The sequence below is a fragment of the Acomys minous genome (assembly GCF_964271855.1).
Source record: "Acomys minous genome assembly, chromosome: 13".
Taxonomy (NCBI): domain Eukaryota; kingdom Metazoa; phylum Chordata; class Mammalia; order Rodentia; family Muridae; genus Acomys; species Acomys minous.
This window is the reverse complement of record NC_140495.1, coordinates 37495644-37521454: the sequence shown is the minus strand read 5'-3', so window position 1 is coordinate 37521454 and position 25811 is coordinate 37495644. Positions and strand designations below refer to the sequence as shown.

Below are 25811 nucleotides of genomic sequence, written 5' to 3'. Positions count from 1 at the left end.
AGTTGCATTGGCAGGGTAGGGGGTCCCCTTCTCTGTGCTTCTGTGTCTTGGCCAATTCCAGTTCTCAGTTGTCTGTCTTTTCTTTTTCGTGAGACAAGGTCCCACGTAGCTTAAGCTGGCCTTCAACTACTAGTCACGGCCTCCCTTTTAATACTTTGTGAGGCGAGCGTGAAAACCGCTATACTGCAAAAACACCTAGTCTTTTGATATTGTAACATATAGTTGTCCTCCACAGAGTGCACGATCAAGAATCACAAAATCAAGTTTTAAAAAGTGCTCATGTTCTAAGTAAACTCAGGATCTGTGTTGGGCATCTTCATGGCTGTCCTTGGGGGCATGTGGCCCGGGAGGCACAGGTTCAACATGCGTGCAGACCTTATAGTTGAAGATAGTCTTGAACTCCTGATCCTCCTGTTTCTGCCTCCCAGATGCTGAGATCACAGGCCTGAGCCCCCACACCTGGCCTCGCCTTCCTGATTTTAGCCTGATTTGGGGAGGGGGATGCCAGTGTGACTTTTGAATTGAATTGGTCTTTCTAATGAGCAATAAAGTTTTTCATTTTTTAAAGAAGTGCTTTTGCTTGTTATTCTGCATTTATTTATTTATTTATTTATGAAAAGCTCTCTTGTAGTCCCAAGTTTTCAGTTTCTTTCTTTTTCTTTCTTTCTTTTTTTTTCTTTCTTTTAAAACAAAACAAACACAGGGTCCTGTATTATGGACTCAGAATTTCGGATCACAATCCTTCCTGATGGAGCAGGATAGGAGGGTGATCCAGAGCTTCAGGGGCAATGGGCTTATAAAGGGAAGCGGGGGTGGGGGTTGGTTCAAGCCATTGTGAATAGTGGGCCAAACCTGTAAGAGAGCCATGTTTTGATGTTATTCGAGTTAGTGAGTTCCTGTGTGGTTATGAGTACTCTTATTTCCTAGTGTTTGTCTTTAGTATGCAGAGTGAATGTGTGGCCATGATCCTTTCTCCTGAACATCTGATTGTGGAAAAAAGAAGGCAAAAATCAAGGGCAGAGTGGGGTCATGTGGAAGCTAAGCATAAAGAAAAGAAAAGAAAAGAAATGTTTAAACAAAAGGTTCCAGTGGAAAACTTGAAGACTCACACCCCTCCCAATATTTTATATTAGCTTGTGGATTGGAATGGATGCTGTCTGCTCAGTTCTTCCTGCCACAGAAATGAGTGCGACTTGTCTGCCTTACTGTGGCCTTTTGCTTTAGACTTGAGACACCCTTTTCTGCTTGTATTCTGTGTGTTAAGAGGAAAGAGGACGCATTATGTGTTTAGTCTCATGTTGACCTTTTTCTAGTGAGTTCCTGGTTCTAGGAGATAATTAACAGAGATGCGATGATTAATAATTTACCCTTTGAATCTTGTGTCCATTAAAAAAAAGAAGCCATCCTGTTAATGAGGTGCAGTCTCTGTATTAGGTTTAGAAAGCCTGGCAAAGTCCCATTGACCCTCAGTGCTTAATACCCAAGTGCCTGCATGTTTGGCCTGGCACTTGGGCAGTCTGACTGCTGCTGGGCTATCTGTGCGGTTTTCTCTCACCATAGATAGACCAGGCTCCTCCTCCTCCCTGGCGGATGCCATGGTCCTCTCTGCCCTGTCTGTGAGCTCCCTATGTGGCATCCAGTCCCATTCCCTCCTCTCGTCAAAGCAGAGTATGGGGCTGTTTTCCCATGGCTCCCTCTTTCCTCTCAGTTCACCTTGCCACCCATGGGGTGCCTCTCAGGGCTGCTACCTGTGATTTATTGGAATTCCAAGTTCTCCTGGGTCAGGGACTGGTCTGTGTCTCTTTTGTTCATGCAGATTTTCTATCAGAGAACTTGCCATTTGAGTGGATACAAGGACATTGTTTCTGTAACATTGTATTATGAATAAAAAGCTAATCAAGAGTTTATGAACACTTCAGAGAACAACAGGAGTGAATTTACAAATATAGTTTGCTTTGAAACATAAAAGCCTTGGGGACATGAATTGTTTTCACTGCTTCTTAAGTAAATGGCTTGAAGAATCTGATATGAAGACAATGTATTACAGTATTACTTTTATTTGAGAATCAGTCTTCTAGAACACCCATGCAGGCTAAAGTTGGAGGTGTGGAAGGGAGGCGGTTGACTTCACTGTCCTCAGGCCTGCCTGCTCAGCTGCCCAGGACGATGCCCTGGCTTACACTGTAATGACAGGGAGAGTGTTCAGAGCTACTGCTGAGTCAGACGATCACTGAGAATTGGCAGCTGCCTTCTAAGGGCAGACCTGTAGAATTCTAGGCCAGTGTGGATAGTAAAGCAACAGATTTTTACATAATAAATGGCCTCTAAGAAAGTCAGCATGCCCCATCAAAATATATAAAAAAATCCTGCCTGTTCCAGATTAAATCAGGTTGGGTGTATTTGGGTTCAGCATACTTGGCTCAACAAATAGAGAACATATGTGGTGTATTTTGGAAAGATTTTTTTCAACTCAGCATGTAAAGTAAAATAGAACAATACTTCCGTGGCTAGATGCGTAAGCATGAGAAAGTCTCAGTCTATAGTTCCTGGAGAAAGTAGCTAGTTTGTTCTTCTTCTTTTTTTTTTTTTCCCCAATTTTTTTTACTAAGTATTTTTACATATATATTATTGTTATTATACATATATACAATAAACTCCCTACAGCAAGAAGAACCACGAAACAATCAGGAATTATATATATGTTACATTCATAGTGTTTTGGCTATTTGTATTTGCAAGCCTCAAAGAAAACATCTTTCCTTTCTGATGAGGTTGAAGACCAGATTGTTTAGTTTTACAATGAAGCTAGTTTGTTCTTGACTCAGCCAAGATGGAGCCTCTTCCTTTCAGCCTTGGGTTGTCATGCCTGCAGACACACTCCCTCCTTGTCTGGAGGCAGTTCATCTTCAGAACAACTTCCTCTTGTTGTGTTTCTGATGCTGGCCTGTGTTCTTTGCTTGCTCCTCACTAGGTTCAACGTCCCTCACGTAGTTTCCTCTTAAGGTATATGCCTTTCTGCTGGCTTGGCCTGCTTGGTCAGTGAACCCAGTACTATCAAGTGTTTTTGCACTCGAGCTTTCTTCATTTCCTAGGGGGACAAATGGCACATCCCAGGAGCTCATCAACAGCTGCGAGTCTTGATTCTGAAGACATGGAGGTTTTCTTCCCTGCCTCCTCCCGACTGTCTCTCTCTTTTGTTAGTTTTAATTTTTCTCCTCTTTTGAGTCAAAATGGGTTGGAGAACTCTGAGGCTGAAGATGGAGTGAAGTTAAGTCCTTGCAAGTCAAAGGTGCTTACCACGTCCACCTGGGATGCAGAAGTTAAAAGTTGCCTGTGGAGCTGGGCGTGGTGGTGCATGCCTTTAATCCTAGCACTCAGGAGGCAAGCAGATCAATGTGAGTTCGAGGCCAGCCTGGTCTACAAAGTGAGTTCAGGACAGCCAAGGCTAGCTAGAAACCCTGTCTCAAAAAACCAAAACCAAAACAAACAAAACAAACAAACAAACAAAAAAACACAAAACAAAAGTTGCCTGTGGGTAGAGCAGGTTCCTGGAGAGATTTGAGCTGGGCATCAGAGCTCCTGGAGGAATTTTCCTTATGAATGAAACATCTGGTGCCCAGTTGAGGTGGATGGTTGTCCTTTTCCCTGGTGAAGCAATACTAGCTGGGTATGGTAGTGCGACCCCTGATGCCACCACTCAGAAGACTGAGGCAGGGGAATGGTGTGTCCAAGCCAGACTGGGCTACACACACACACACACACACACACACACACACACACACACACACACAAAGGGGATTAAACACACATACACAAAACCCACCCTAGACCACCCCACCCCACACAGTGACCTGAGGAGGGAGGAAGAAACTGATAAGCTGATGGTGGCCAACCCTGGACAGAAGCCTGGTCTGTACAGTATAGGTTAGAACATCTACACTTTGACGTGTTAATTTATGCCTGCTGTGGAAGTGCGAACAGATCATGGCCTGTAATTACCGTATATATAATACAATCATGAAATGATCGGCTGTCTCCCCCTCCTTACCTTTCAGCTGTAAATAGTTGTTATCTGCTTGCCAGTCACTCTTTACACAGTTTCCAGTTGACTGATGGAGACGTGGGGTAGCAGAACCACACCTCAAGCCTTTGAGGCTGTTGCCTTGGGCACTGTAGCATGCTGTGGAAAATACCGTCATCGTCAGCAGGATTTCCTCCCAGGGGCAGGGTTTTGACGGTCTTAGCAGATTCTGCTGGAACAGCTTTGCCACACAGTGTCCTCTAATTAACAGGAAGCACATGTATGACTTGTATATAATTTGCAGAGAGAATCTCGCCAAAGAGTGCCATCGTAAATTCATATTTTATGCTTGGCTGACTTTTTTCTTTAGGAAGTAAACATGTAATCTTGACAGAAAATGTAAAAACAGTAAAAGCCAACCCACCCACAGTTTTCTTTTCCTGCTTCTGCTAATGTCGCGTCGCCAAATGATTCAGGTTTCAGAGAAAGTGGAGCCCAAGCACACTGCAGCCAGAGGTGCGAAAGGAGACACACAGCTGGGAGGTGTTGGGGGGGGGCAGCAACAGTAAGTGTACCCCTCAAAGACCCTCAGGGTGCACAGGTGACAGTGCTGACCCCTATTATCCAGAGGAGCTTATGGTTCAACCGGGGGAAGGGGCCAGAGGCAAACCAGTGTTACTCAGCAGTCAGACAGGCTGTATGCCATTAAATGCCAGGTCACGGTGACTGTGGTGCTAATAGTTGGATGAAGAAGGTGATGTAGCAGGTAGAGTCACCCCTCACTGTTGAACTTCAGACTAGGGAGTTCTTTCAGGGACTAGCCTGTGCATGGTAACAATTGCAGTATGACAACCAAAACTTCCTTTGGACATGGCCACGTGTCTCGTGGAGAATAAGGCCACCAGGGACCATGCACTAGGGCCTCCTGAGGGGCCCAGTGCTTTTGGGACTGAGCCATGAGGAATAAAAGAGAAGGAAGAATGGGTGATGAAGGAGGGGGTGTAGTGGGGAGGAACCAGCCAAGGGAAGACACAGAGGAATGCCTGACCAGTCATCCCCAGGAGGTGAGGAGAATCTCCTGGAAATGTTCGTAGCAACTCTACCGGGTAATTTTACGTTTCTCAACTGGAGTGATGGAAACTGGCAGCTTCTATTGGGTTTCCTTTGTTACTTCATGTTTCTAGGCTTTCTTGTTTTAGAAAAGTATTGTTGTGTGGCATATGGGAGTATTCTAACATAAACACCAGCAAGCTGGTCCTCTGCCACTGAGACTCCCGAGTCTATGCTGGCCTGGATCTTACTTAGGTGGTCAGGAAGGAAGGGAGGGAGGGGAAAAGGAAAGAAGGAAGATGGATGGGAAGGAAGAAGGAAGGAAGATAGATGGGAAGGAAGGAAGTGAGTAAGGTGCAGTCTGCATGGAGTCAGGAGCTGGAGTGGTGTCAGGTTGTTCATGGGCTTGGTACAATTTGTGCTACGATTTTAGTAAGTGTTTTCAGGATGAATAAATGCCTGGGAAGCCTCCAAGCAGAGGAGAATCGACCTAGAGCAAAGGATGGGTCCTTTCTTGGGTGACATTTTGACAATGGGAATGACTTTGTTAATAATGCCAATTAGTCACTCTGGTTTTAGTTTTTTTGGTCATCTTGATATATCCACATAAAACCCTTTTCTCTTAATTCTTTTTATGTGCTTCCAGTCCTGAGTGCTGGAATTTGATTCCAGGGTTTTGTGCATGCTAGCCAAGTGCCTTACCACTCATCTGTGTCTTCAGGCCTTGGGGTAGGTTTTCTGTGTGTGTGTGTGTGTGTGTGTGTGTGTGTGTGTGTGTGTGTGTGTGTTTTCATACATGCATGTATATTAATACACACAGGTCCATTCACTGAGATTGAAGGAGGACCTTGAGAAGACTCTATCTGTCTCAGTCCTATTTCCTGGAGAAGGGTGTCTCATTGGTCCTGGAGCTTGCTGTTCAGGGCTAGACTGGTGGCCAACAAGCTCCAATGACCCTTCTTTCTTTCCTTATCGCTGCACTGGTGTTTCAGGCATGTGCAGCCATGCCTGGCTTTTTATGGACCCATTGGGCCTTCTCCCTAGAAACACTTTCTAGTTGCTTTCTCTTGAACTGTAAGTTTGGTCTTTGAATAATTGCCCATTTGAAACTGTGGTTTATTCATTTTAGAGCATAGGTGTCACTTTGTGTCACGTATCCTTGCACCTTGAGGCTGCAAACACTTTTTATGTGGTGCACAGTAACGTTGGTGATGCTTGTAGCAAAAAAGGAGAGCATTTTGTTTGTTTCTATTCTCTGTGAGGGGTAAAATATGATCTTAATTTTTCTTCAGTACTAGATGTGCAGTAGCGTCAGATTGATTGGCTGGTGGCCATAGACCTGAACTAGCCTGTGACTTGTTTTTTCCCTTTCTTCCCTCTAGACTCAGTCCTCTGCTACTTTTTCTTCTGGAACAAAATGTAGTGCTGCTCAGAAAAAAGATACCAGAGCTTTGTACTGAAACCAAATTGGAGAGGAGTAAGATGGAGTAATTCAGTAATAAATGCAAGACAGTCATGCTGACATTTTCATGTAATGGCCGAGCTGAGGAGTTTGAAGGAGTTTTTTGACTCTGAGAGAGCCTAGGCTACAAAGCCAGACCTTTAACAGAACTGCAAACCAAATAACTAAGTAAGTATAGTAGATAATAGATTTTCATTTCAGTAGAATTCAAAAATGAAGACAGCAGTGTCTTCAAACACTGTAGAATGCAGCAGCTGCTTTTAAAAACATTCAACACGAACTTCTAGACATAAGGGAGAAAATGTGACTCATGGTCAAGGTCAAACCGTGGGTCTGGAGCTCAGTGATAGAGCTCTTGTCCAGCCACGCTCCAGGCCCAGAGCCCTTGTCCAGCCACGCTCCAGGCCCTGAGCCCTTGTCCAGCCACGCTGCAGGCCCTGAGCCCTTGTCCGGCCACGCTGCAGGCCCAGAGCCCTTGTCCGGCCACGTTCCAGGCCCAGAGCCCTTGTCCGGCCACGCTGCAGGCCCAGAGCCCTTGTCCGGCCACGCTGCAGGCCCAGAGCCCTTGTCCGGCCACGCTGCAGGCCCAGAGCCCTTGTCCGGCCACGCTGCAGGCCCAGAGCCCTTGTCCGGCCACGCTGCAGGCCCAGAGCCCTTGTCCGGCCACGCTCCAGGCCCAGAGCCCTTGTCCGGCCACGCTGCAGGCCCAGAGCCCTTGTCCGGCCACGCTGCAGGCCCAGAGCCCTTGTCCGGCCACGCTGCAGGCCCAGAGCCCTTGTCCGGCCACGCTGCAGGCCCAGAGCCCTTGTCCGGCCACGCTGCAGGCCCAGAGCCCTTGTCCGGCCACGCTCCAGGCCCAGAGCCCTTGTCCGGCCACGCTCCAGGCCCAGAGCCCTTGTCCGGCCACGCTGCAGGCCCAGAGCCCTTGTCCGGCCACGCTGCAGGCCCAGAGCCCTTGTCCGGCCACGCTGCAGGCCCAGAGCCCTTGTCCGGCCACGCTCCAGGCCCAGAGCCCTTGTCCGGCCACGCTCCAGGCCCAGAGCCCTTGTCCGGCCACGCTGCAGGCCCTGGGCTTGCTCTCCAGCACACAGATAGGGAGAGAGTAAGAGTGAGCAAGAAGGGGGAAAGGAGGGGTGTGAAGAGTAACATCACCCAGACGATGAGATTGAAGGGGCTTACCACTAGTTTGGGGAGCCATGCGATCTTCCAGGACTGTGCACACTGGGTACCATTCAGGGAAAACCTATGTCCCCCGACACCATGATTATCTGTCACTGTCTCTAGTTGCCATCATGTAATAGGATGGCAGCACTTATATCTCCTTTCCAACTAGGCTTTATAAGGTACCTGTTGCCCAGCCCGTCCATCCCTCTCATACCGTCCCTCCAGTTCTGACGGTCACTTTTCTGCTCTCAGCTTTGTGCAGTCAGCTTTTTTAGAGTCTGTATTGAGAGAGACCATGAGATACTTCTTTTCCTGCCTCACTTATTTCACTCAGCATAATGACCTCCACTGAGGCTGCTGTTGAAATGACAGGATTCCATCTCTTTCTGTGGCACAGTTGTGTTCTAGTATGTGTATAAGTCACATTTTCATTCAGTCAGTCACCTGCCGAGGTGAACTTCATTAGAAATCAGAGTGGCATGTTTGAGAAAGGAGCTGACATGAAGTTACAGTTCACAGTAAGCTTTATTCTGATTGGGAAAAAAAAAAGCCTCCCTATCACGGGGACTATGATGTGGACTTGAGGTGGAAGCACAGTTAGGAGGGAGAGAGGACTGTATCAGAGCCAGGTGATGGGATGGGGCCTTAAAAGGAAGGAGAGGGTTTTCTTAACACACGGAAAGGAGCTTCATTAAGAGAGACACTGTGAAGTAAGAGAGTAAGCCAGACAGATGCCATAGACGGGCGGGGAGAGGGGGTGGAGGGTGGAGGAAGGGGGGTGCTAAAGGGGAAAAAGAACACTCAGAAAACCCGTGAACAGAGGGGATGTTCTAGCATTTATAGGTTTTGGCAGAGTTTGGGTAGGAAGTTTGACACTACATGATTTAGTCTGACACAGTCTGTGCAACACACAAGGGCCAGGATAGTCCACTTACCTTGCAGGTTCAAGGGTGAGGTGCTGCAAGGCCACAGCACAGCACAGGCTTTGAACTGTCCAGAGAGACTTACCTTGTATTCTGTGTCTAGTGAGTTCCGTCTTAGATGCTTGTAAGATCTCCCCATCCGCATTCCTCCCTATGGTTTTCATGACTTCTGGTTAATGATGCCTTGTGTGTTTCCTGGACAAATTTGCATATGCTTAGAGTATTCACTTATTCCTTGCGACCATCTCAAAAGTAATTCCTTGAAATGATACACAGTGCTTTAGGCTTTGTATCTTCACGTGACATTAACTCACACACTGAGTTATTTCTGGTAAGTTACATTCATAGCCGTTCTGCCTTTTTTCTTGTCAGATGAGAGAGGTGTAGGCGACTGAGTGCTTATAGGTATAAGGTGACTTCAGGGCTGACTTCAGGGCTGTGGTCCAGGCCTTGACAGTGTCACATCCATTCTTTCTGCAGTACCTCACATGCAGAAGTGTAGCCTTGGCTGTCCTGGACTCACTTTTGTAGACCAGGTTGGCCTTGAACTCACAAAGATCCACTTGACTTTGCCTCCCAGAGTGCTTGGATTATAGGTGTGCAGCACTGTACCTGGTGAGAATCTTTATTCTTTTGTCCACTTCTGTTTCAGTTTTTTGCTAGTCAATTTAAGAACATCCTGTGTTCTGGAACTAGGAACTCTCTCTCATCCCCCACCTGACCTTCAATCCCTCACATCCATTGTAGTTAGCTAGTGTGCACGCGCTCTCACTCTCTCCCCCCCCCCTTCTCCACACACACACAGTCACTCAGAGGCAGCCTTTTGTGCCCTTCCTTTCCCAATAAAGCTCTTGGGTGAGGTCCATTTTATGGTGTGATTTTGTGGAGTCCCTGAGCCTCTAATCTCCAGAATACCCTTTTGCAACAAAACCCTTCCAGTTTCTGTCATGTGCTGCTTTTCCTTGTGACTCTGTACCATTACAAACATGCCAGTGGGGGTACCCCAAATATGACCTACTGTCCTTATTCCAACTTGAGATACATAAAAAGGCCTTAGTTAGTCAAGCAGCCACTCTAGATTAAAGGAAAGGAGACTGTGTGTTTGAGCTGTGGGAGTAGGTGAAATAAAGACCTATTACATCAAATACCTACAGCCTTTTAAGCCATCTAGTGAAGAACCAGCCTGCCTCCATCTTAGTCTTAAAAGCCACCGTATAGAAAAGACAAACTAGGTCCATCCCTGTTTATGACTAACCCTCTGTTTCTCAAGGATGGGGCTATGCCCCACCCATAACCTTAATACAGATAGTTCTGTTCTGCCTGTTCCAGGAATGGCAGCCTCATCTTTGTTTCCGAAAGTTGTTCATAGCCATCTTGCTACCCGACCTTTGTTTCAAGAGGTCACATGACCACCTATGACTATCTTACCATGACTGCCTTGTTATACACACTTTATAACCATGTCTTTGTCTCAGGAGGTCCACAGAACTAAGACTAACATGTATGCTTATGCTCTGTTCCTGTAACCCCGCCTGTTTTCCTGTCACATCGCCCACTTGGAAACCCCTTACCCCTGAGCTATAAAAAGTCTTGTCTTTCTCAATCCAATGCTGAATTCTCAAACCCTGCCTTAGGAAGAGGCAACCCATGTACATGAGTAAACAAGTTTGCTTTAATTAACTGTGTGCTTTAATTAATTTGGCCATGATGATTTGGGTCCAATGGTCTTTCTACTCCCATCTTTGGGATTAACACTAGAAGTCACTGGATGGTTCTACACAAGGTCACATCTTGGGCAAAGAAAGAAAAGCAAGCATTCTTGAATGAAACAAACAGTCCAGCAGAATCTTTACTGTCACCTTTCTATCACTGACAGTGAGAAGGTCCGGGGCTCATTTCACACTTTAGGCCACTGAGGCTGGGAGAGAAGCTAAGTAATTTCCCTAACACTCCTACCCTGCAGGACTCTGATTATAACCAGGCCAGTCTGTTCCTGCCCTGCCCCTCCTCCTCCCCTCCAGCCCCCAGGTCTTCCTTGTCCTCTGTGTGTGCTTAATTTGTCTGTAATTAAACTTGCTTGCCCACAATTGTACACATTAAATCTCAATTTAAAAAACAAAACCAAACCACATGTCACTCAAATTGATTATGCCTTCCTATTTACAAGTGAGTCCCGAGGTCCCATGGAGCCACATCAGCTTGCACACTTGGAATTTAAACAAGAGGTGACATGTTGGAAGCCTGTGGATAGACTCCGACAAGGCTGCTTAGTCATACAAATTAACTGGCATCCTCCCGGGAAAGAACTAATCCTACAAGAGGCATGAAAGTTTATTTGGAGGCCACTGCCACAGACTAGGGTGTAAGCCTGGGTCAGGGGCAGTGCGATTTATTTAGCCTGTCTTCTGATTCACTCCCTCGAGGTTGCGAGGGCCTGTAAAGGCCACAAGCATCTTTACTTAGATTTCCATGGGTCATCGAGTGACCATGCCATGTCAGCAAAGACTGCAGCACAAGTCCAGACAGCTCACTGCTGAGACACTTGGGGTGTGCCATTAACACTGAGGTGCGGACATTGGGTTCCTCTTCAGATCTAGGGGTGTATAACCAAAGGGAAAGTTTTGCCACAAGTGGCCAGGAAGGTTGTCATCAGTCATGTCTGAGGACTTTGCTTCAGAGTCTGGAAGTGTTTGGGGAAGTGGCCAACGGTGACAGAGTCCCAGACTAGGAGTGAGAAGCAGCCACAACAAAGCAACATCCTTGCCTGATTTTCACTTAGCATCGGTTTGCAAATCTAGCAGCAACTAGTGAAAACAAAGCACTAAGTTATGTGTTTTGTTGTTGTTGCTAGCACAGAAAAAGAATGTAATAATTCTACAGTCCCCTTATATCCACAGGGGATTGGTGCCAAGACACATACACAGGAATATCAAAATATACAAATACAGGCTGGACTTGATAGCATATACCTTTAATCCCAGTACTTGGGAGACAGAGACAGGCAGATCTCTGTGAGTTCAAGGCTAACCTGGTCTACATAGTAAGCTCCAGGACAGCCAGAGCTAAATAATAGACCCTGACTCAAAAAAGAAAACAAAAACAAACAACAATAACAAAACCCCAATTAGAATTAGAAATTAGAAATACTCAAGCTCCTTAAATAAAGGTCTTCAGAATTTGCATAGAACCCACATGCAACCTACTGTATCTTTTACATTTTTAAAATTGATTCTTTGTGATTTTTCACATAATGCACCCCCAATCACACTCATTTCCCAGGCCTTCCATATCTGCCCTCCACCTTTGTAATCTACCCCTCAAGAGAAAACAAACAAACAAATAAACAAACCTCACTGTGGAAGCCATTATGTGTCCTGGTGTGTCACACGGTACACCTTTTTGTCTATACATCTCAACTTGCAAATATTCACTGCCTCAAACCAGACCAGTGACTCACAGTAAGTTGTCATGGGACAGCTCATAACCCAGCATCTGGGCCTGGGTGGTAGCTGAGTTGGTCAGCCCAGCAGCTCTGCTGTGACCCCGCCAATGGGGCCAGCTCTCCTGTACTGCCCAGACTTGAGGGGCCAGGCCAGCTCAGCACAGTGCTTGGACATCTGCGTGGCCTTTGGTGGTAGTGTGGGCCTTGGACATCAACAGACCCTGGCTGCTGTAGGACCACAGACCCAGACATGGTCCTTTGGGCCTAGACATCACCATGGTCTCAGGTGGTTGTACAGGCTCCTCATATCTGCCTGCTTTTCACCAAAGCTTCCAATTATACCTCCTTCCACAGCTGAAGAACCACTCATCTTAGCTTTCTCTCTCATCGCTCCACTGTGTACACCATCTTTCCCTCACGTATTCACTCATGGTAGTGGTGCCTGCCACAGGGGCAGGGGTGGGTACTGGGTATCTCTAAATTGTGTTCTTGTTTAAAACAAATTAATAGTAGAATTTAAACTAGAAATGTGTAAACAAGAGTATTATGTAGTTAAACCTGACTTCTTCAGTAACCGTCAGTTTGAAGCAGTGTGTTCTCTCATACTCAGGGCCCAGATAGCTTTGAATCATGACAGTTGATTACAATTAGGTAGAAGAACCTAGGTACACTGCCTTTAAATTCATAGAGCTTTAACATTGAGAAATCGGAGTATTCGAACCACATTTTTATTGGGTTGACTTTCAGTTAAGTTAGGTTGCTGTTTTGGTTTGAATAGCTTCTCCTCTGTAGGGCTTGAGTGGGAGTGGGGATCTGCCGTCTTTCTCTCAGGAATTCTCACCGAGGACCACCTGTGTGGCCAGTTTAGGTCTGCAGAATTTGTACTGTGGATGGAGAGAGGTGAAAACAGCAGTAAGGAAACACAAGGTAAAGGGTTAGAGCATGCAGGCCTTGAAATGCCTGTAGTGTGGTTAGAGAGGGTTGACAAGGAGGTGCTACTGTGAGGTGTTTGCTCCTAGCTGCAGATGAAAACTGCATTCACTAACAAATATGCATTGTGTATCTGCTGTGTTCAAGGCGCTGTGCGACATGCTCTGGACAGAACAGACAAAACTGCCTGTCCTTGGGGAATTTATATTCCATGTGAGGGGACAAATGTTCAGATATAAAACAAGTGCTAGCTGTGGAGAAAAATAGAGAACTTGAAAGGGAGTAGAAAGTTCTAGAATGGCTGGTTTAACACTCCAGTATGTGAGGAGGGCTCACTGGGAAAATGAACCAGAAATTTTATTTATTTTTTGATACACACATACACACACATATTTTTTTTTTTTGAGACAGAGTCTCATTATGTAGTCTTGGCTAGCCTAGAATTATAGCCCAAACTAGCCTCATACTTTGCTGCAGTCTTCTTCCCTCTGTCACTCAAATGCTGAGTGGCTTCCCTTATTAGGAGTTTCTTTGTCTAATAAAGAACGTTCAGGGTAAGGAAAAGGTTGGGGTGGCAGCTGTAAGATGTCACCAGGGACTGAGGCTCCTGCGGATGATGTTTGTTTCCACATTCGTAAAGGGTTTTCTGTCTCTCCAGGTCACCCCACCTGCTATTGGGCAAGGAAGGAGTAGAGAGGGTAAGCCGTTGTTCTCAGCCCCTGCCTGCTGGGCCAGCGGACACAGCCACACTGTGTTGGGGATCACTTCCTGCTCCAAAGACTGGGGAAAACTGGTTTCTGTAGCAGAGTAAGGGCTGTTTGGGAACAGACTTCTGTTATTAAAAGGGTGGGGCTAGTTATGGGTAAATAGCCATAGTTTGCAGTGGCTTCTATTGTATTTGAGTAAAGACAATTGTGAGCTGTGAGTAACTTCCACCTGTGGATGAATTGGCTCAGATGGAGTCATCGACAGTGGTCACACAATTTTACTTTGTCTGCCCAGCACTGAAAAAAAAAAGTACTTGTAAAATTTGAAACTTGGAGAGAACAAATGTTTCCTGTGAAGGAGTTGGTCATCAGTGCTGTTTGTATTTGCACTCCAGTGTCCTCCAGCACTTCCTGCTGTCACCTGGGGCTCACCCATCAGGCTGGGTGTTCTCTGTGGCCCTGCCCCCCTCGCAAGCCCCAGCTCCAGGCCACCTCTGTAGCTTCTAAACAGCTGGTGTGGTGTTACTCATCTTCCTTCCGGAGAGCCAGTGTCACAGACATCCTCTGGGATACTTGGTCCGTTGGTTAGACTTCCCCTGCTCTGTATATTTGGTGGATTCACTGAGGAGGATTGGCTAATCCTCTAAGGTTCCCGCCCCGCCCTCCCCCCCCTACCAAGCCTGGAGGTTGATGACAAAAATGCTTTGAGCTGTCTTCCTGTTAGTTGGGCAGTTCTCTGTAAGCCTCTAATATGCCTCTCTGTCTCTTGAAATACATTTCTTCTTAACGTTTTGAATAGTCATACATTTATAATGTCCAAAAAGATTTTAGAGTAAAGCCCTGGCTCCCACTGTTCTCTTACACAGTCTTTACTTTCCTCCAGTCCCTCCAGTCTCCCACTTTGTTCCTGCCTCCCAGCACCTCATATTAGTTTCTTACAGGACCTTCAAGAGTTATTCTTTTTTTCTTTTAAATTTATTCAGATTACATCCAGATTGTTATCCCCTTACTTGTATATTCCCAGTCCCATCTGCCTTCCCTCTTCTGCCCTATTCCCCTCCCCTAGACCTCTGACAGAAGGGTGATCTCTTCCCCCACCATCTGACCACAGCCTATCAGGTCTCATCCAGTTAACCTGCTTCCCCTTCCTCTCTGTGCTCAGGGCCTCTCCACCAAGGGGAAGTGATCAAACTGCGGGGGGAGGGCACCAGAGTTCATGTCAGAGGCGTCCCCACTTTCCCCCTCAACCATGGAGAATGAGCTGTCCCTTGGCTAGATCTGAACACGGGGTCTAGGTTTACTACATGCATTGTCCTTGGTGCAACAGTTTGTGCAGCGCCCCCAATCCAGATCCGCCAGCCTTGATGGTCTCTTTGTGGGGCTTCTGAATCCTCCGGGTCCTTCCATCCCCACCCCATTCTTCTTTTCCGTATGACAAATATGTTCCCAGATTTTTTTCATTGTTTTTCTTTACAAACAAAACAAAAATTAGCCTGGCCTACACTATTTGAAACCTATTGATCCGTCTTATAGATCTTTCCAGAACAGTGCTAACAGTTCACAGGAGGGCTGCTTCTCTTTCTTTTTTGTTCTTAAGCTGTAGATACAGTAAAAAAACAAAAAACAAAACAAAACCAAAAACCAAAACAAAACCATAAAACAAAAAACAAAACCAAAAACCTATCCCATTGAAGCACAGAACTGGCTGTGCCTCTTTTAAAAATATAGATCATCTCTGTGCTAACTGCTTGTATGTCAACTTGACACAAGCTAGAGTCATCTGAGAGGAATGCGCCTCAGTTGAGGAAATGCCCCCCCTGCCCCCCCACCCCCCACCCCCCGAAGATCAGGGTCAAGGCGAGCCTGTAGGGCATTTTTTAAATTACTGATTGATGGGGAAGGGCCTAGTCCATTGCCGGTGGACCCCTCCATGGCCTCTGCATCAGCTCCTGCCATTATGTTCCTGCCCTGAGTGAGTTCCTCTCCTCACTGCTTTTGATGTTGAACTGTTTTATAGAGCTGTGAGTAAACTAAGCCTTTTCCTGCCCAAGTTGCTTTTGCTCTGATCACAGTAATAGTAACGTTAGCAGAGGCAGTCTTTCTTACCTTTTACTCTATACAGACTCTGTCAATCATCACTGTTGTCCGGGAGTTATCCCTTCATTTCTGAGCACGGTCAGTGTTAATGATATCTTTGAATTTGAAATTGAATTTGTTAATGTCCTTGAGTTTTAGTATTCTGAGTTATTGTCACTAAAGAGGGAGGGTGTTGAAACCTGGCCACTCTTGAGCACAGCTCGTGGTCCTGTAGACTGCTGTGGCCTTGTTGAACGCAGATTAGCATAGGTCCATCAAGAGCCTGAAAAATACCTGTGCAGTCTGACTGTTGAGCTTCCTCATTGTGTCTGTTGTGGTTGCACATGCCAGTAGGATGTGCTGAAGAGGCAGAGGCAGGGGGATCACAAGTTTTACTCGCAGGGCTTTTAACCTGGGGTAGTATTGGGAGCTACACTGGGAGCACTTTATAAAGATGCTGTTGTGGACCGTTTGTGTCCCCTCAGATGTATGTGTCTAGATCTGATGTCTAAAGCGATGGGATTAGGAGAAAGCTGCTGGGAGGTGAGGGGTGAGATTAGTGCTGCAGCTCACAACACACAGCAGTCTCCAGCCACGGTGCTTTAGGCAGCGTTTGTTGGTGTTGAGTTTTGTGAGGGCCTTCACAGAACATATTGTGTGTTCACAACCTAGGATGCAGTGATGTCGTGCATCAGTAACCCAGTGTTGCCACGAACACCTCAGGTTTTGAATTAATATGTGGCTTGCTGCAAGTTCAAAACCTCCTACCCCACCCCCAGCAACCTGTTATGGGACCCTCTATGAGGGTTAGGGGAGTTTTAAGAAGCTGGGCTCTAGGCTGGGCGTAGTGACATATACCTTTAATCCTAGCACTCGGGAGGCAGAGGCAGGTGGATCACTGTGAGTTCGAGGCCAGCCTGGTCCACAAAGCTAGCTCAGGACAGCCAAGGCTACACAGAGAAACTCTGTCTCAAAAAACAAAACAACAACAACAACAACAAAGCTGGGCTCTAGTCCCACTCCTGGATTTTGACATGTGTTGTGTGGGTTAGTATTAATAGGACTATAGGCCACTGTTATGATCTCAAAATTCGGAGGCTTTTTAGAGTCAAGAAGCTAGATCATGGAAGAAAGTGCCTGCCTAGAAGTATGCATGGTCCCTCAGAGCAGAGGGAGGGTTAGAAAGGAAGGCTGTAAGGCGGGAGGATGCACTGAGTGTTTTACCAGCACACCAGCTGTCAGACCTTAATCAAACACTGGAGAACCACTCTTGGCCTTGGTTTTCTTACCTGTAGAGACAATAAACTGTAGGAGCAATAAAATCAGTTTTCAAGCTGACTGAGTAATTTCCCCCCCTTGGGTTAAAGTTTCTAAACAATACAAGAGCATTTCTGAAATTATGTATCTGATGTGAGGGTAAACAGTCACCTTTTTCAGAAATGAAAGATGGCTTCATTATCTATTTGGATAATTCCCAGATCCACGTACCTGCGCGAGGTGCTGTTTTGCTGGCATTTTATCTGCGTCTGTATAACCGCACCATCATGTTAGTCACTCATGGACCCAGTGATCAGGGAGAGCTGTTTGCTTATAGTGTATTGCAGATTTCCAACCTTAGGGTCACATACTGCTGGTGATTTCTCAGGGCTGTCTGGGAATGGAGGCAGAGGGAATCTGTGTGAGAGTTTGTTCTTCAAGCTCTGGTTTTAAAACGGCGTCTTCTCCAATCACTTAGAAAAGGCAGCCATGCTTTATGTTCAACTCGCTGTGTTTAAGACACTGAATACTGGCACCCCAGGTACATTAGTGGATGCATACCATTACATTGGGAAGGCCACTGAAGCGGCTGAGACATGCTGACCCCTAGTGACTGGAAAGGGAATCGTGGAGGGTTGGGGGGAGGGAGGGGTTAAGACAGTTCTCTGAGAGGTGTTTGTGGTTTTGTGTTACCCAGAAGTGAGGAGCAGTGTTTCCTCTCTTGAACTGGTGAAAGCATCATTCTCTGATCATGATTATACCTGCAGAGTGTCTGAGAGGGGTAACAATGTTGGTGCTCTCGCTGGTCACCGAAGTGTCCACCTCAGATGGGATATGCATAGCATACAAATGGTCCTAAGCAGCAGGAGCTTTCTTGCTTGTTAAGTGTCAGCTTCTAGCAGGCGGGAGATAGGGAGTGGCCATGGCCTGCCGAGAACTAAGGCAGTGAGTGTCTCATCTCAACTGCCACCTCATCCCCTGTCCTTGTAGGCAGACAGGGTTGAGCACTAGCCTTCCGGGATGTCTGGGTGTAAGATTCACTGCATCAGAGCTGGCTCAGTCCTGTCCAAGGTAGACAGTGAGGGCCGCAGTGCACATCTCCTTGGACCATGGGGGAGTCTAGACTAGTTGAATCTGCAAACACACACTTACTGCATCAGGTAAGCATTTCTCTTTGTTTATCTTCTCTTTAGATCAAGAAGAAGCAGCAGGATGTGGTGAGATTTCTAGAAGCAAACAAGATAGAGTTTGAGGAGGTGGACATCACCATGTCGGAAGAGCAGAGGCAGTGGATGTACAAAAACGTCCCTCCTGAGAAGAAGCCTGCGCAGGGCAACCCGCTGCCACCTCAGATATTTAATGGGGACCGATACTGTGGGGTAAGTGGCTGAACTGTTTCCCTTTGTTACCCATGGCGTGATACCCTCCCGTGCATTTAGATCCTCTTCAGTAAAGGCAGTAGCTTCGTGCAGCACCTCTTCAGGGTCACTGGCCTAGCAGAGTGGAGCTCAGAGCAGTTACCGGTTCAGCATCACAGACAGGGGGTTGTTAGAGAACTGTGTGGTCTGTAAAGGAGTTCAAGGGTGCCTGTCAGTCATCTGTCCTGTCCCTCTCTGCTTCGGAAAGCAAGTGGAGAGCGTGTCTATTGTATTCTGACTTTTCAAGCACGTCTCTTCATTAAAGCATTTGGGGGCCAGCTGGACGAGCTAATTATTCTTGAATCATTATTCCCCAGTGAGAGCTGATTAGAAAACAGAGCTCATATTCAAAAAAAGATTATCAACAGAGGGATTGCTGCGAACAGCTAAAGTCTGTTTGGGTGCCTTCCTGCTGGGCAGTGTATGAGAAAATTTGGTCAGTTTTGTCGAGTAGCCCACCTGGCTTATTTCTTAGGTTAAGAAACAAATCTGAGAAGCTTGTTCCAACTGAGTAGGTTGGGATTTGACTTTAGCCACAGCTACAAATTCCATACACATGTGTTTATTTTGGGATTGCAATCCTTTTTGAAGGAACTACAACGCGGGGCGTCACAGATGCTGTCAGTGGCTGGGTTGTCACTAGGGTGGAAAAGTGGGTGATAGTACACTTGGTGGCTGTAGAGGCAGAGAAGAGAGTAGGAAATGAGAACATACATCTGAGAAGCATCTGCACACAGCCATCATGGTCCCATGACAGCGAGTCCTGCACCCGTGTCACCTGTCTGCTGCATGTTGTCCATGGCACTTGGGGAAAGTGTCTTGTCGCCTTAAGCCCCAGTTTCTGGTCTTTAAACTCACCATGGACTGAACTCCTGATCTTGTCCACCTCCCAGGTGGTGGGAGCGCAGGCGTGCGTGCCAGGCTCAGCTTTTGGTTGTACCCTCTTCTCTGTAGGCGCACCACCTCCAAGCCACGCATCAGCTATAGGTTTCTGCTCTTTGAGCAAAGATTGGGACTGTTTCCAAAGCTATTCTCATATAAGTTATCACGTGAAGATAAAGGCTAGGAGTTGTTGTTGCAGCATCGTGAGTTTGTGCTTTATTGGAGAAGTGTAGAAACAAAAGGTGCACACTGTTCACGATGGCCAGTGCGTACCTTCTATGTGGCTCGATGACTGAAGTGAGGGACTAGTTGAAATGCGGATAAACTGCAGCTCAGAAGAAAGCTACAAGGATTGGGTTGGCCCCAAAGGAGTTGCAGGTTAGGGCATGAATTTTAAATCATCGTGTCTAGGCTCCACTGTATCTTTATTAATCAAAAATAAAACCACTGTAATTGACTTGTCATTTTTTTTCCAGTAAGAAATGTTTGCTTCTTCCTGTAGTGTAAAAATCTGTGCCTTAGGATTTAATGAATTTACAGAAAACTTTCCTTATTGTGCTGCTCTTAGAGGCGTTTTTTTCCATAGAAAGTTGTCAAGATCCTTGAAGCACTGAGTGTCAAGTTACTATGATGGATGAGGCAAAACTTCATAGCCCAGTAGGTTCAGCGTCTGAAGCGTTGGCTGTGTGACAGGTGGCACTGGTACTGGGAGTTGGGTCTTTTCTTGTGGACAGTGTGGGAAGCTTGCTGTCCGTCTCATCCACTTGTGGAGCCACCTTTCAGGTGACAGAGCCTCTTCCATGTTCTCTGTAGTGATCAGTCTGGCAGAGACACCTGTGACTGTGCCCTTTTCTTCTGTGTAAACTTGATTTGGGGACATGCTTTGGAGCGCCTCAGTCTAAATGCTAAGCTGGCCAGCGCTACTTTTCATCACATATCACAAAGACAGGACAGTGGTTCAAAATGACAAGTCTCTCTCTCTCTCTCTCTCTCTCTCTCTCTCTCTCTCTCTCTCTCTCTCTCTCCCTCCCTCCCTTCCCCCTTCCCCTTCTCTCTTTCTCTCTCTCTAGTATCTCTGTCTCTCGTCTTTCTCTCTGTTTGTCTCTGTGTGTCTCTCTGTCTTTCTCTTGGTTAGTTCATGAGGCACCCTCTTAGCAAGCCTTTTTACCTTTCAAGTTAGCTTCAGTGCCAGATAGCCACCAAATGGTCCACACTGACCTGTCTGTGATAAGAGGATCGGCTTTAGCAGGCGCTCTCAACTGGTCATTGTCAACTCCCATAGCCACCATTATGCCCCTCATCTTCAAAGCTCTGTCTCCTTTGCAAAGCTTGTTGAAGCATTGCCTAATTATATGTTCATTAGCAGTCCCCAACAAAGGTTTTGTTATGTTCAGCGTTGTCTCTACTCCTTAACCATCCATTTTGAATTCAAGTAAGAAATCACCTGAATTTGCTTGCTATTTATGTAACATGTTTCTGTTCTATAATGTAACACAGACTCCTGATAATAAATCACTAGCAAAATAAAGGAAGATAGAAATGGGTGTAAAAGTTATGTATAATATAGCTACATTTATTTAAGAATGTATTCCAATATCAAATGATGAATTGCAGCAGTGCAAAAACTATAGTGCTTTTCGCATTAGCCTAATAAAATAGTAACATAAAAGCCAGTGGCTGTTTCTCCCTGGGAGGTTACTGCTATGAAAAGGCCTTTGTTTTGTTTGTTTGTGGAGTCATTTCTAGGCATAGAACTCTAGGCGGGGATGTGGGGGGGGGGGGACTGTAACTGTTCCTTCATTATCATCTGGTTCTCAGGGATGTCGGTCAGATGCCAAATGTTGTTCCCATGGTCCTGCAGGTGTTTGTCCATTTCTGCTATGCAGAACTGGAAGAGTTGTTGCATACTTGTGTATTCCAGCGTTGCTTGGTGAGTCACCAGTAAATGAAGTATTTTCTAAAGTTCATTGGTTGCTCAAATTGTAAGCACAACTTATTCTGTACTTTTCTAATATTTCCTTTGAAAACATCCTTCTTGTCTCTGTTTTCTTGTGTGCCCACTCATTGGATATTGGACTTTTAAGAGTGATTTTGTGGTGTTTTTATCTTTTCCTCCTGTACCTGTCTCTTTGACTTTATTTTCTAGGGAAGTTTCTTCAACTTGTGTCTTAATTTTTGTAGAGTATGTCACACACACCCCTCTTCCTGTTCTGTTTCTTTCCCTTTTAAATATTATGTTTTGTGGTATGACACAAGGTCAGAGTTCAGCGAGGATACCCAGTAATTTCTTTGAAGTTTTCTTTTGTAGCAACTCTTCCCTTCATCCACACTGACCTCTTCCTCCTCTGCCTCTTGCCACTACACACCCTTCCTCTTTCCCATTTTTCTTCAAGTTTCCCTTTTCTCCTCCTTTTCCCATTTCCCTTTTCCCTTTTCTCTTCTTTCTCACTCTCTTCCCCTCTTTTATCTTGGTGCTTGGATTGGGCTGAGGGCCTTATTCCTCCTGGGTCTGTAACTGAGGTCCCCTCCCTCCCACCCCCTAGATGCTTGGTTGTTTTTTCCCCAATGCTTATGGGACACTTTTCTATCCATGTGTAGAAATCTGCACATGTGTCTGTGTGTGAACGCAGGTTGTTTCTGGGCGGGCAGTGATGTAGAATGAGTGAGCCCCCGTCAGCCTGCTTCCTGTGGGCTCTGTTGCCGCATCTGTAGGTCTTTTCTCAGATGACACTTGAATTCATCAGAGAATGGGCCCTCTGTCTCTTGTTTTGGGAACACACAATGGTTTAGCACTGCAGAGTGACGGAGTGGGAAGGTCTCTGTCATGTGTTTATGTACCATCTCTTTGCAGTCCCTTTCTTCAATGTCCACATTTGTAAAGCTTTCGCTTCCAGAAGACATGTCTGCTCATTATTCCTTTTCACTTCTTAGAGGAGAGTGAGGCATCTTGGGAACAGAACTGCCATTTATGTAGTCTTTCCATCTCTGCTGCCCAGGCCTTCACAGTAGCCGGGTTATCCACTGACTGTGCCCTGGACGCTGTGGCTCGCTTCTGCTGTTGCTGCCATGGCTGTTCTCTGTTCACTAACATCTACCACCATCTCCCCATTCACTGCCTGCCTGTGTGAGGTTTAGGATGTTGATGCTTTTAGCTATGTAAAAAATGAGCTTCTGTTTCTGGTTTTAAACTCCGTGTTTTGTTGACCTTTTGAGAGAAAGGTGCTAGAGACACCATTGCCCCTGTCTTGGTAAGCAGTCTGCTGAGGGTTTAGAACAGGGGTTTGTATCCAGTGAATAAAGGACTATAATACTATAAAATAAGATTAACTTGATTCTTCTTTTTACCTCTTTCTGACATCTAAGCTTTTCTGTTCCTTTGCTCCGCAGCAGGTATGGAGCTTCTTCAGGTAGACTGTGTGGGAGTTGGCTTTCACATTGATTAAACTGTGCCAGATCAATGGCTGCGCCTCTGCCTCAGCAGCAAAAGTCCCAGGTGGAAGTGGCAGCAGCTACTGCTAGCATCCTGTCATCTGTCTGCTAGGGCAGGAGTGTTAAAGACGATGTCTGCTCTTTCCAAGGTCAAATAATTATGACCTTCACAGAGCGTCAGAGGGACATGTAACAGTAGACTTATGTCTCTACCTACTTTTGTGCACCTTGTTTCCCACTGGTGGTTTCTGGGGGGGAGGGTCTCATCTTGTGGACACTGTCATGTTGCAAGTGACAGGAACCAAACACTCTGTTGTACCCAGGAGTCCCTGGGAATGTTTTACTTTGCTTAAGTGGATGAGACCTAGAGTAAGCACCTCCTTGGTGACAGTGTGGACATGTGACTCTTATGTTTAGGATCTGGACTTCCTGTCTCCTGAGAAGTCTCTACTGCTTGAACAAGCTTCTATGACTGTCAGTTCCTCACTCCCTGGAACCAAGGGAGTGATGGAGAAACTCAGGGTACTGTTGAAGGCTCATTGCAATAGGGCCTGTGTAGGAGGGATGGGGACCGGGCTTAGCTGGGGCTTTTATAGCTAACCCTGATGTGTGGCCTGAAAATGTTCTTTCCAACTGATGCAACAAGAGTTCCTCCTGTTTTTAAAACTATTTTTACAGCTGTGGTAGGTTTTTTTTCCTCCCCAACCTGGTGTTATACCTCCATAAATTTCTTCCCGCAGCCAGTATCCTTGTCGAGTGTTTGCAACCAAGACTGCAACCTGGTGCAGCTCTGCTGGCTGTCCCAGTGCTCCTGATTCACTGCAGCATCTCACTGTGAGGCAGGAGTCAGGTGATGGGACTGACTCCTCCCGAACCTCCCAAGACAGAGGTTGTTTGATATGTTTTAATGTCTAATTTGGAGTCTGGAAAGCTTAGCTCTCCCATTTGAGGTTTTAAGCCTTTTTCTCTCTCTGAATTGATGTGTGTAATGCACTAAAAATGAGCATGCCTCTCCACAGGAGGAAAACATCCTCTCTTCCACTCATCTCTTCCCTGTTAGCACACAGATGGTTTGGATCATCACATATGTTTATTTCCTGTTAAAAACTCTTCTGTGTTGTGAAACACATGAAATTTACTGCCTCAGACATTTTAAGGTGTGCAGTTCATTGTTGAATTTATTCACATTGTTGTGAGTGACATGGTCCCTGGGGTGCTGGGCTGCAGGATGGGAATCTACATCCCAGGCCCTGGTAACTACCTTCTTTCTGTTCGAAAACTCACATACGTGGGGTTATGCAGTGTTTTCCTTTATGCGACTGTCTTCTTTCACTTAGCATAATGTCCTCAAAGTTCATCCATGTTATGCTAATCAGTCTAAAGGCTGTGTAGATTCCATTATGTTTATTCACTCATCCATCAGTAGTGTTTGGGTTGCTTCTCTTCCTGTGCCATTTCGAGGCGTGCTGCTGTAAGCACAGGCGCTCAAGATAGTCTTTTGAGATTCTGCTTTCAGCTGCTTTATAGCCAGAAGTTATGACCAGAAGTGGGGTTTCTAAATTACATGGTAGTTTTAGATTGTCTGTCTGTCTGTCTGTCTGTCTGTCTGTCTGTCTGTCTGTCTGTCTATCTATCTATCTGGGGGGATAGACAAAGAACCCATTTCTATTCTGTTACACCAACAGAGCCAGGAAGTTCCAGCTTTTCCATATTCTTATCAACATATCTTATTTTTAGTGTGTGTGTGTGTATGTGTGTGTGTGTGTGTTGAACACTCTCATAGGTATGAGGTGATTACCTCACTGTGGGTATGGTTTACATAACTGGTGATTAATTTGTTGACTTGGTGATGTTGTTCCCCCTCTCTATTGCAGACTCTCCTTTGAGGAATGTCTGGTCAATGCATTTTCCTCCCTTTCAGTCATTAGTAGGTTTTGTTGTTGAGTTGGGGCTGTTCTTTATATATTCTGCATCATGATCCTTCAGCAGTATCTGATCTGTTGATGTTTTGACTTTTCTCATGGTTGATTGTACCTTTCAGTGAGTGAAAGTTTTCCAGTTTAATGTACCAGTTAACTATTTCTTTGTATCTGTCACCTGTACATATCCGTAGCTCCTCTCTGGGCTCTCTTACAGGAGCTATAAAATTTTGGACCATAGATTTAATTAGACATCTAATGTTCTGAGCTAATTTTTGTCTGAGGACTAACTTTACTTTCGTTGCACAAGAACATCCAGTCTTTCCAGTACTGTTAATTTGGGAGAGCATCCTTTCTCTACCGAGTGGTATGAGTCCTCTCATTAGAACATACATTTATGGTTTCTTTTGGGCTTCCCTATTTTGTGCCACTAGCTAATATATTTTTCTTTCCACCAGTGTCATACTGTTTTGATGATCATAGCTTTGCAAAATAGTTGGTTCAGGAAGTATCTTTTTCTAAATGTGTTGACTGTTTGGGCTCCTTTCACATTCCTTAGGAATTTGGGGGCTTTTTATTTTTATTTTTTCTGTTTCTAAGGAAAAAAACCTGCTCTTCGGATTTTAGTAGGGATTTTGCTCCATTGGTAGTTTGTACCTTGGTATTCACATCTTAACAAAATTAAGTGTTCAGGATTTTCAGTTACTGTATCTCTGGTTGTTTTCATAACATGTCATTTTTAGTGTACACGTCTTTATCTTCCAGACTAGATGTATCAGGAAACACTGTATTTTTATGAAGCTGTTCTCCACCTTCTTTCTCTTCCAGCCCTCCATTTTTTTCCCTGTGTGGAAATTCAGCTAACTCCTGCGTACAAGTGCAGTTGACTGTTCCTGTGTAGAAATGCAACTGACTGTTCCTGTGCACAAATGCAGCTGACTGTTCCTGTGCACAAATACAGCTGACTATTCTTGTGCACAAATGCAGCTGACTGTTCCTGTGCACAAATGCAGCTGACTGTTCCTGTACACAAATGCAGCTGACTGTTCCTGTGCACAAATGCAACTGACTGTTCCTGTGCACAAATGCAGCTGACTGTTCCTGTGCACAAATGCAGCTGACTGTTCCTGT

At 45.7% G+C, this 25811-nt stretch overlaps 1 protein-coding gene across 1 annotated transcript in view; it reads left to right on the top strand.

Annotated features, from left to right (window-relative positions):
- Nucleotides 1–25811, top strand: part of SH3BGRL2 (SH3 domain binding glutamate rich protein like 2) — a 53758-nt gene that overhangs the window by 15091 nt on the left and 12856 nt on the right. Inside the window, exon 2 of the mRNA XM_084754096.1 lies at nt 18226–18411. Within this exon, the coding sequence (XP_084610222.1) occupies nt 18226–18411 (186 nt within the window). The remainder of the gene's footprint in view (nt 1–18225; nt 18412–25811) is intronic.